General features: G+C 47.0%; 1 protein-coding gene across 1 annotated transcript in view; it reads left to right on the forward strand.

Annotated features, from left to right (window-relative positions):
• The window catches only part of LOC103906452 (poly [ADP-ribose] polymerase 12), a 10,655-nt gene extending 7,453 nt beyond the window's left edge, over nt 1-3,202 (forward strand). The window contains exons 7-9 of the mRNA XM_009288360.1: nt 332-462; nt 2,307-2,458; nt 2,869-3,202. Of these exons, the coding sequence (XP_009286635.1) occupies nt 332-462; nt 2,307-2,458; nt 2,869-3,149 (564 nt within the window). The 3' untranslated portion in view covers nt 3,150-3,202. The remainder of the gene's footprint in view (nt 1-331; nt 463-2,306; nt 2,459-2,868) is intronic.
• Nucleotides 3,203-12,043: the final 8,841 nt, after the last annotated feature.

A 12,043-nucleotide genomic window follows, 5' to 3' on the forward strand; every position in this document is an offset into this window, starting at 1 on the left:
CTTCCCCCAGCTTTATATGCTGAGCATGACGTCATATGGTATGGAATATCCCTTTTGCCAGTTTGGGTCAGCTCTCCTGGCTGTGCCCCCCTCCTAGCCCCCCATGCACCTCCAGCCTTCTCAGTCGGTAGGGCATGAGAAGCTGAAAAGTCCTTGACTAGTGTAAGCACTGCTTAGCAACAACTAAAACACTGGTGTGTTATCAACATAGTTCTCACCCTAAATCCAAAACACAGCACTGTACCAGCTACTAGGAAGGAAATTAACTCTATCCCTGTCAAAACAAGGACAATGAGTAATACCTTATCTTTGGTGGTTTTAAAATTTTCAGTTGGTACAGCTCAGTTACGCTTCCCTTGAATATGGAAAAATTAAGAGGCTGTTTGAGAAGACAATGAAAGATTACTACATCCACCAACTACAGAGGATCCAGAACCCAATGCTTTGGCAAGTTTTTCAGTGGTTTGTATCTATTTTATTTCATTATCCTGATGGTAGCAGAAGACTGGTATTTCCTGATCTATTGTCTTCCACAGTCTGCATTAGGAGTTGCCAAATCCAGCAGCCCAGCAGAGGTGAGACTGCCACGTATCTGTGTGCCCGGGTCCGGCTGGCAGTGAGGTTCAGCACATGTTCCCAGTAGGCTCACACGCACAAACACACACATACACACAAAGCGTGTGAATATGCACACAGCTGGCCACAAAAACCAACACAGCACAGCACAGCACTCAGGCAATCATAAACAGCAGCAACGACCTCATCCTATTCCCTTCCTCTGGCTAGATCGGGATGAAAGCCTGTTACTGGAATGTTACTGGAATGTTACTGGAATGTACAGGAATGGTTCCCTCCAGGAGCTGGTCTTAGACACTCAGCCTACCCATGTGCTGTCCCCTGGGTCCTCTCATCTCTAGTTACGTTCTGCATGCAGAACCACATGCAAATGGGTCTCTATAGACTTCCTGGTATCTTCAGTGGTTCTCCTGGGCCTCCTGGTCCCTCTGGTAAGCAAGCTCAGACTTTCTGGTCTCTCCAGCATCTGGCCCAGACTTATGACTGTTCCGAAACCTGGTTCCCAGGCCAGCTACCCTCCTCACTGGCTGTCCAGCTTGATATTGGCTAGTGATCACACATTGACACATGCACCCTCCCTTGCTGCAGTTGCTGGTGCTGTGGACATGCAGCTCCTGTGACCCAAGGTCCCACTCCAGTTGCTGCACCCAGACCCCCATACACGCGCATGCACACAGACTGGAGAGTCCATCACCCAGGTAAGAGTTAGAAATGGAGTTTAATGAGAAGATAGGGCAGGCTGTGCTGATCAGGCACAGGGCATGGCCAGACAAGCCTACTGTAGACCAGGCAGTTGCCTGTTTATACACAACCAGCCCTTTTTACCCCCTTATCCATCTATTTTCCCATGTTTGTTCCCCCTCAGACCATCCTGATCCCTCCCTTCTCCCACCTACAGTTCCTCTGTTAAACATCCCGTTATAAGTCTTGTGCAATCCCCAAATGCTCTTCCTCTCTGTCCCATAGCAAGTCCCATGCTCTCATAGGCAGTACCCTCCTTATGTCCGTGAGCTGCTCTGGACACTTTCCATTGCTCATGTTGCTGGGTGTCCCCTTGGTCCCTGGGGCTGAGGCTTCCTTGGGGCAGCCCTGGGAAGGGGCCGGGACTGGGGCTCCTCTCTCTGGGATCAGGTTATTGGGGTTGTCTCTGTGCTCTTTTGTGTGCGTAGAAATGAGCCTTTTATCGCATAACCTAACAGGTTGTGTGGGGAGTTCTTGCTAGTGTTATTCAAAAAGAAAGTTCTTTTCCTTCACCATGACTGAGCTGTAGTATCTCAAATTTATTCTTTTTGTTTTAGTCTCTTCCACATAGGAGCTTAAAAAAAAAGGGGGGGGGACTTGTTATATGAGAAAGATAGGGGTAGAGATTATACAATCCTCACTGTGGCTTCATACAGCTCAGTCTTATAACCATATTTATGCATTCGGGATTTATATAACCTGGGAACTGACCAATTCCCAGTCAAGAGATGTTTGTCTCCCTACTCTCTAATGTGGTGTGAAGTTGTGGGTGACACAGTCCATAGCGATGCTGAGAACTTTTTGTTTTGCTGGAAGGAGCCAGCTGTGCAGCAGGGTACCAACAGAAGTGCAAAGCAGGCAGTAACCCCACTGAGAGTGGTTTGTGTCACTGTTCCTCCATAACCCAAAAGTAGGAGGAGTTGAGTTGGGAAATTGTCCTTGTTTGAACCAGGGTAACATGTCATTCTTTTTTTTTTTTTTGTCCGTAGGCAAAAGGAGCAGATGAAGAAGCTCAATAAATCGAAATGGGTGGATGAGCGGCTCCTGTTTCATGGGACGAATCTGTCCCATGTGCCTGCCATCTGTGAGCAGAACTTCGACTGGAGGATCTGTGGAACTCATGGGACAATGTATGGAAAAGGTACAAGTGCAGAAGTGTGGGTTCAGGGGCCATAGCAGCATGGGCTGCTGGTGGGTGGGTGCAAGGTGACTGACCTTGACCTGACCCCTGCACTCCTGCCATTAGGGCACTCTCACCTGTGTGCATCTGCATCGCTGCAGGCAGCATCAGCAGCAATCCCCTTTCAGGAGGGGCTAAAACCACTCCTTTTTACCTCAGGAACCTGCTGTTCAGCAAAGCTCTTGGACGGGTGGGACTGGGAGGTTGATGGCAAAATGTGGCTAGAGTCTGTCGATGCTTTAAAATAAGCCTATGTGGAACCACCTGGCGAGGATGTGTGTAGAGCTACCTGGGGCTGCCAAAGTGCCGATAGCGGATGTTTGTTCCTTGGTTGATGTATTGTCTTACCTGTGGCTTTTTCTGGTCCCTAGGAAGCTACTTTGCCAGAGACGCCAGCTATTCTCATGAGTACTGTTCCTCTCGCAGTGGCCGCTACAGCATGTTTGTAGCTCACGTTCTTGTTGGAGACTTTGTTCAGGGAAACCCCGAATACCTTCGCCCTCCACCCAGAGCCAGCAATTCACACAGACTTTACGACAGCTGCGTGGATGACCCGACAGACCCTTCCATCTTTGTTGTCTTTGAGAAGCACCAGATTTACCCTGCCTATATCTTGGAGTACAGCAGTGAGGCCCAATGTATGATCCTGTAATGAAAGGTGGAATCTCCTTTGAATTTACACTGAATAAATTACACTTTAGTACATCTTTTTTTAATGTTCGTTCAATTTTAGTAGTAGCTTTAGAACATTTTGTAATGCACTGAACCAATATCAATTCCCTGAAGGATTTTGGGGCACAATTTTTTGATGGGGGCTACCAGCAGAAAGTGCTAAACTTTAACCTCCACCTCATCTCCAGCATGGGATGGGGGCGTACCTGCCTTGCGTACCCTGATGCAGTGACACCTTCTGCCGCTGAAAGCGGCACCACTGAATATACAGTTAACTTGATCCACTGATATAGTCACTTAGGGATTATTCCTGCCTGTGATGGTGCTGATGTGCCAAAGGAAGTCATGGTGGGGAATGCAGAAGGAGGAAAAGTGAAAGTACCTACATTATGGTGCACAAGAGAGTAAGCATGGCCTGTCCTTCCAGTAAATGGCAGGAAGCTCCTGCATCCTGGAGACTTTGTAATTAATGCTGGCCATGAACTTTGCTCTGTTTCCTGGTCACACCACTGACAGCTCTTCCTACCCTGTTCTTCCATGTCAAGTCTGCCCATCCCACTGGCGACACCCTGTCCTTGCTCTGTCCCCACTGGGTTTAGGCCAAGAGAAGCAGGGATATTGCAGCTGCGGAAGTTAGACCCCCACCACGCCATGACATTAACAGCGAGGAAGTCCATGGTGATGCACACGGCAGCGTCCCACCAAGGCTGCAGAGCCAGTGCTTGCAGCAGTGAGCGGAGAGGCAAAGGGGCTTTGTGAGTGGTGGCCGTGCCAGCGGCCACCCCGCTTCCCACCCTGCAGACTGAAGTTGGTGCTGACTATTTTGAATTGTTGTGCTGCTGCCTGGCACTTCTCCGGGAGACTGAGAAGCGCCCCAGCGGTGTGTGCTCCGACTGGGATGGACGGGGGAAAGCTTGGATGATGGACATAGTACTTGAAACTTGGTGGATGGTAGGATAACATTCAGGATGAAACAAAAATTAATGGTTTATTTTAAAACAGTCTTTCTGTATAAGCTGTAGTAATTCAGCAAAGGAGTCACAAGTGGCTCAGTTGTCCATGTCATGAGTGGGAGGAACCAAGAGTATGGATGTGTATAGGATCTCATCAGCTTTCGTAAAGCCTGCTATCTTCAGGCACAATCAGTGTCCTTAGAAAATGTCAGAAATGCAACTGGCTGCAATGAGTCCCCGAGCTGCCATATTTAGTGCACTTCCATGTCCCATTTCTTCTTGCAGGAAGCTGGAGCCTAAAGGTTGTTTTTTTTCAAATTAGTGATCTAATCTTGTCAGCCACAGGTGAGCAGAGAGCTTTCCATGCAGTCAGGAAGTAACAGTGGAAGTCACTTAAATGGACTTTTTCCTGAATATATAGTATTTTTTAATTAAAAAAACCCCCAAAAACAAATGGCACCAAGTTATCTGCCACACGGCTTTCTCAATAAGGAAAGTGGTGTACAACAGTTAATTGCTTTCCTCTGCTATCAATACCACTGCATTGGAAAACTGCAGTGATTTTGGAGAGCTGTTTGCTTAAGATTTGTCAGCTGTCATAGATCTGCATCCTGTGCTTTGCATAAACATGAATCTGGGCTTTATTTGTACAAATAATAACAAAAATTCTGGTTTAAGCTGTTGATTTTACAAATAAATGGGATTATATAGAGATCTTTTTCAATTTATGGACTTGCTGCCTGGCTGTGGCACCCAGTGGGTGCCGTGCACGGGCAGCCTTCACCCCGCAATCACCCTCCCCTTGCTGCCTCCAAGCTGCGTACTCGTGAGGATGGGAAGAACTGAATAATGGCCATTTTCAGCTGTCACCTTGCCTTGATCCTTGCAACATAGCGTAAATTTGTGCCAGGGTTTCATCAGCTTATGGGGGGTTGCGCGTGCGACCTTTGGGCAGGACAGGGGCTGGGAGATGGAGGGTTTGGGAAAGGTTTTGATATTAGAGAAAATGTTCTGTGGAACGATGCCCTTGTACAAAACATCTTCCCCCGTTCTCCCCTGCCATGACAGAAGAAACCATCCATTGTGTGGGAGAAAGCTATTTCCAGCAAGGTGGGCTTCGGGATGTGATTGCCAGCCTCCTCGGGGGCAGGAGAAGGTAAGTGAGAGCTCGCTGAAGGGCAGGCCAGTCACTGAAAAAGGGAGTTTTGTTGGTCTGAAAAAGAGGAAATCAGGCAGAGAGGAGAGGACGGGTGCAAATGTGCAGAGTTTCGAAGAAAAGGAGATTTTCCAGTAAGTAAAAACTACTTCTGGTTGCAGGGAGAGTTCATACAACATTCAGCAATTAGTGGCTGGGTATTATATTGAGAAGATCAGGCAGGGGGCTGGTGTGCGCAGCTGCAACGGTGCGCTGTGGTGTGGGATTGCTGAGGTCTAGCTGCTGTTGGCTTTGTAGGTGTTGGAGTACCAGATCCGAAGCAGAAGCACTCCTTGAAGAGCCCGCAGTACTTCAGGGTCACTCTCTGCAACTCTCAGTTGCCAAAAGGAGCAGTCCCACCTCCAGGTGTGTGTTGCTGCTGTTTTCCCTATGCCAGTACCAGTGACTGTACTGGGGTGGGGAGGATCAGATGCAGAGTGTTCACCTACTTGAAAACTGATTTAGCCACCCCCGCCACCCCACCCCCCCCAAAACCAAACCCAAAATATGGTGTTCAGCAAGAACAGTTCCCAGTTCTGCTTGTGCCAACACTGATAAAGAAAAGGGGGGGCTGCAGTATAGATTTTGACTGGCGTAAGATGATACTGAGCCTCTAGCCCACGCAGGGCTTTGAATGGTAAAAGATTTGGGAATATTTTGGTCAGTGAGGCACTGAGAGCAGAAACCACTAGTAAAAGTGAAAAGCTATTTAATCTGTGAATACTTCTTCATGGGAGTTTTGTTCGGTATTATAAATGTGCTAAAACTTCCTCCAGACCTGAACCTCCTGCTAACTGGAGTACCTGGGTGCCTCCAAAGTACTGAGCAGAAAGCATTCCTCAGCACCCTTTTAGAGGAGAAATACTTGCAAACTGGCAGCAACACATGCAATTGTTGGCAGGCACTAAATGTGGATCTGATCTGTGGGCTTTTCATTTATTATTTCTTTTCTCCTGAAAAGAAGTGTTTGAAGGGCTCCCTACCCTGTTGAGAAAGGGTTAAATGACTTCTGACTCAGATGCATGAGATGGTGGTGGAAAAGGTCTGACCTGAGGAACGCTATGAGTAGCCAAACTGATTTCTGTGGCGTTTGCCGCTTTCCCTGCCAGCTGGGCTGGTGCCAGCCCAGCAGGTGTCGGGGTGGGCTTCTCCTGGAGCCTCCACGGTTCACCAAGCTGCTTCTACCCAAAGATAGGGAGTAAGGCTGCCCTCAACATGAGATGAAATGATCAGTTGGTATCTTGGCTAATTACTTCTCCACCTTTTGAATATATTTCCTGTTAGGAGGGTGCTGTGGGAGCACTTCATCTGCGCCGCCATGGGGAGGTTTTTTGGGAGCGTGGCAGCTGCAGGAGACCAGAGGGCGAGGGATCTGCTGAGAGGCCAGCTGCCTCTGCAAGAGTCCCCAAACGCAAAGCTGTTAGCTCAAGTGATCTTTTCAATGTAATGCACTTCTAATTGATTTTCTTGTGGTGCTCTTAGGACTTCACAGTGTCCCTGGTTTTAACGTTGTTGGTTGTTACATATTCATGCACCTGTTCTAGGCTTTCTATTAAAAAACACCTCAGCAAGTATTCAGGCTTTCTTTTAGTTTAGTGGTGTTAAATTTGACTTTTCAGCATTTTTAAGAATCCTTTTTAACAATTTTGACAGAATTTATTACAGGATGATTAAACTGTAGAAACTTAATGCTTGATTGAACATGCTGAATGGCATGTTATTTTCCAAAACATTTAAACTCCTAAAAATCAACCTGAGCCCAATAACCTGGCGCTACCACTGTATGGGTGCCAGGTGAAGAAAACAAAGATATTGTTCTTGGCATGACATGCTCAACAGTTATGCTCAATGCATTATTTAACAAGACTGTTTCTGGATCGAGGGAATAACGATCCCGAATCAATGTGTAGCTGTGGTAATGATGGAGGGCTGAGGGTTTAGGGGAGGGCAGGGGTCCTCAGTTAGGGGCTGCAGGAGAAAGATCTGTAGGAATCAGACTTCTGCTGCTCAGGGAACAACTTTTTCTAATTGTTCCTGTTCTTTTGCAGTCCTGTTTCTTTTGATGAAGCGTATTGTTTGGCATGTTGAGTCCTAGACACTATTTCCCGAAACAACTCAAACTGTATTTCCAAGATTACTTTTACATCTAGCTTACGTATAGGAACAATACGAAAGTCTGACCGGGTTCTTATCCATCTGTTCTTAATAAGCTTAGATTTTCCTTCCAGATGCTTTACTGCAATGTCAGAGGACCCATTAATCGGTGCGCCAGTGCTCAACCTGTTTAATACTGGGGAAGTGTCTACACATGATACCCCGCCACGGGAGGAAGCTGTGTTTTTACCTATTCCCAACGAGAAGCTTTATTTCACTGTGTGTTCTCTGAGTCATTTTTCTTGGGCTGTATCTTCAGCTTTGGTCTCCTTCATTATTTTTTTTTCAAAATGGTTTTCCCTTTACTAAGTCCAAAGGAGATGTTAGAAGTTGCATCGGTCTCTGCTTTCTTTAACACCTTGTACACCCTTTCACTCTTGCTTCTTGCAGACTCTTTCTGACTGCATTTTGCAGAAAGCCCCTTGCATCTTCCAGTTTGTTTTCCTTTTGAAAATTCCTGTAGGTTTATGACTTTTTTACCTATACTCTGCGGCATCTGTCTGAAGCTGTGATCTGTTCTGTCCTGAAGGCCAACTGACCTTCGTTTTGCCTCTCAGCTCAAGCAGGTTCTTCTAAGAGTCTTCTCCACATCGTTTTTCCTCTTGGATCCTCATACAATCTGACCTCATGTTAACGATTAAACAGCCTCTCCCTTCACAGAACTTACTTGACTGAAAGTCCTCTCATCCATCATAATGGCTTAAAAAATGCCTCCCTTTTTTGGATTCTTTTTGACTGAGCAACTCAAATTCCTTACTAACAGAATGGCCTCCTTACATTTCTTTAGTGTAGTCTGAGATGTGATTAGTTTCACTGCCTGAAACTGTAGGCTACTAACCAAAACTAAATTTTGTGACAGCACTATCAAAAATACATTTTTCCCATTAGGACCTTCTCCAGCTGCTGCTATTTCTGTATAGTCTGAGTAACTCCATGACGTGTCCTGCTCACTGGCTTTTCTTTTCCTTCCCAGATCAAGCTTTGGGTTTGTTTTCTTTTTTTGCCCCCTCAACTTCTAGTTCTACGTGCTCCTGTTCACATGTGGTGTCTAGGCAGTTTCCTGAATCTGAAACATAACTAACAGGACTCGTAAGTAAAGCAAAAGCTTCATTGCGTAGCAGCTGGGAAGGCCATTTGCAGGACTCCTCTCTGTTTAAAGGCTATCAACTGAGATAAAAATGAACAGAATCCTCTAACAACTTTGTGAGTTCATGAGGACTGTGAAAGCTGTTGCTCATCATGGGAAGCAGCTCATTGCAGTGGGCAGCATGAGGGACATGGGCTTGGTAGCCAGGTGATCTATTCCCACATCTGCTGAGGTTTTGTTGGGGAACCCAGGGAAACTCAGAAGTATTGACTTCTACAGGTGAAACATCAATAACAACCAAATAATACTATTGCTACCTAACCAGGGTCAGTCATCTGCTCAGTGTGTATACCATGGGCTGGCACGCTCAGAGGGCAGAAAACGGCATGTCTGGGTTCAAGCACAGGCAAAAAAGAAAACCTTCTAGGACTTGTTCTCTTCCTTGAGGATTTGGAAACCAGACAATTTTCTGGGCTGTGAAATGATGACAACAGTCCAGGAATTCCTGCTGAGTTTGGGTTTCCCTCTCAAGACTACTGTTAAGCAATCTGCCAGAAGCTGATCATATTTTATTTCTTTTTTTTTTTTTCTTTTTTTTCTCCCCTTCCATCTTTTTTGAGACAGTTCTGCACTTTTGATCATTCCTGATGCTTACTCATTTGGTGGCATGGAAACCCGCTGGTACTGGCTGGATGATTCCCTGTGGTGGATCGAGTACGGGAAGCAGGTAAACTCCACTGCACCCCTGAAACCCAGCTCCAAGTCCCAGCCACTAGTGCAGAAGTCCTGCTTTGAATGTTTGGGTTTTTGCGAGGACTGCCTGTCAGGTGGCACACAGGCTTTCTCCGCAGTCCCGTAGTGCTGGCCAACTCGTGGAGTGTCACCGATACTCTCAGGGGAGCTTCTGAATGCCATCTCTAAGCACAGTTGTCTGTCCTAGGAGTAGCTAAAATCTTTGTCAAGGCTGGTTTTTTGCCTGTACACATGCACACACATATATTACATATACATTATATAAATTTTGGGGAAGGGCAGGGAATGTCACGACTCCCTGGAAAGCTGAAAAAGTTGTATTTAGAAAGCTGCTTCTCTAAAGTACAGTGCAGCACTACTTTTACTATTAACCACTTCTGTAGTAGTCCTAGCCAGAGGGGACGTACATCTTTAAAAGCACTTGCTAGAAAATTAATTGTCTGAATTGGAGAAGTAGAGGACATGCTGTTTGTGTCTGACAGAGCATGAAATGTGGGAAGTATACAAAATTTCTCACTCTTTTGTGTAACTTTGTGATTTAATTGCTGGAGCTATTGGAGATCCATACAGTTAAAAGATTAGAAAAATAAAGTCATGGTATTCAACACGCAAAAAAAAAAAAGTATTAGGAGGACAGTTTGAGACTAAGAGAAGTAGAGGACACGCTGTTTGTGTCTGACAGAGCATGAAATGTGGGAAGTATACAAAATTTCTCACTCTTTTGTGTAACTTTGTGATTTAATTGCTGGAGCTATTGGAGATCCATACAGTTAAAAGATTAGAAAAATAAAGTCATGGTATTCAACACGCAAAAAAAAAAAAGTATTAGGAGGACAGTTTGAGACTAATGCGTAGATCATGGTGCATGTGGCACCATGAGCAATGGAGGAGTTGTGAAAGAGGAAGCGCTAAGGAGGAGACTTGGATTTGCTGTAGGAGGAGAGCTGCATGAGAGACAGCCTGTGGTTCTGCGTCGCCCTAGGGTAGCTGCTCAACTGTGGCGCTGTTTGCTGAGAAGGACATTGTTTGGGTGACTGATATTTGTGAGCAAAAAGGAGGGGATGATATTCAAAGAAGAAAAAGAGAAGACCTAAATCATGTATAGGTACTATTTTAAATGCCCACATCCATTTTTGAGGAGTGGGATTGCAATAGCTCAAAACCGGCTGTGTGATGGGATCAAAAGAGGAGCCTTCCAGGTGGACAAGGGGATACGTGTCTGCACTGCTCATGCTGCCAGTTCAAGCGGGAGCAGCACTAGACAAAATGACCTCACACTGTGGGAATAACACAGAGAAGGAGGCCACAGGTAAGGCATTGCATGGCTATGTTAGCAATTTTTCATATGCCCTTCTACGTAAGGGTGGCTGAACTGGGACTTGCCAAAGCTGCCTTCAGCAGCAGCAGGCGCTGGATCCCTGCAAAAGAGGAGGAGGAGCAGCAGCTAGTGATACATCCCTCGCTGCCAGCGACGTGCAACTCAAGGACTTTCTAAGCCTGAGATAACATTTGTATTTAATGGCCCTTACTGGATTTCTTTTCTCCTGTAGGTTTGTTCAGTCTTTCTTGAACTGCTGCAGACTTCTAGCGCCTGCATTGTGTCGGGGCAGTGGGATCTGCGGTAGAGCCATGCACTTCTTGAATAGCTGCTCTACTTCTGCCTGCCTTCATGGTTTTTTTTTTCAGGACATGGTCCAGAGAAATCTGAGCATGCAGCTGACAAGAAAAATCTGCCGTTGGCCAAACAATGAGTCTGGCGGAGGCAGGAGCCAGCTGGAGGAGAGGTTTGGGGTGCTCTGTTCACATGTGCCATATCGCTAGCTGGCAGTACCAATCCAGCTTTCCAGGTCTGCTGGGGAGAGGGCTGTGGTGGCTGGAGAAGTGAGGCCCCCAGGTCCATCTTTGCTGCCCCAGTGTTGAACAGCCTTGGTCTTTGAGGTGGGGGCAGCAGGTCTGGCCTGGCTTCCAGCCCCTTGGGAGAGCTTAATGTCCACCGTGGGCCCTGGACACAGCAGTGGGATTGCCCCTGGTGTGCTGTGCAGCGGCAGCGGGCAGAGGGTCACAGGGTACTGGGTCGTGTGTTGCGCTGTATCTTGGCCACTCCACTTGTCACGAGGTGACGTGACTCTGATGTCCAACCACACATGTCGTGCTGTTTGCCATCTCTCCCCTCCTTCGTCATCAGTACCATGAAGAACAACTCTGCTTTCTGGGCCTCTTGAGGTGAGGGGCAGCAAAACTGGAGATGTCCTCTCACACATGACCTGCCCGGACTGGCGGTGGGAAGGTGCTGCAATAGCTGCACTGGCAGGAGGAGGTGGACGCGGAGAATGGAAGGGGTGAAAATGGAGGTTACTCATTTCCATAGCTACCAGGCACTGATTTGCTTTTCCCTTCCTCCTCCACAGCTTTCCTCTTGGTGTGTCACACGCTGGTGCTTGCCCGTGGTCAGTAGGGAAAACAGCTGGTACTGGCTGGATGACTCTCACCAGTGGCAGGGATATGGAGAGGCAGTAAGCACCTCTCCCCTCCCTGCCCGTGTGCCGGCCGCCCCTCAGGGGCTGCCGTTTCTTCTGCCCTTCACAAGCAGTGCCCTTCACACGTCTCGGGTCTTGTCTTAGTGCCTCCCCATGGTGCATGTGCATTTTGATTTATTCAGCAGCCTCTCATAATTTTACTTAGAACACTCAACCCTGTGAGGTTGAGGTCTGAACGCTGTTTATTTTCTTGGC

Source organism: Aptenodytes forsteri, unplaced genomic scaffold, assembly GCF_000699145.1.
Source record: "Aptenodytes forsteri isolate BGI_AS27 unplaced genomic scaffold, ASM69914v1 Scaffold56, whole genome shotgun sequence".
NCBI lineage: Eukaryota > Metazoa > Chordata > Aves > Sphenisciformes > Spheniscidae > Aptenodytes > Aptenodytes forsteri.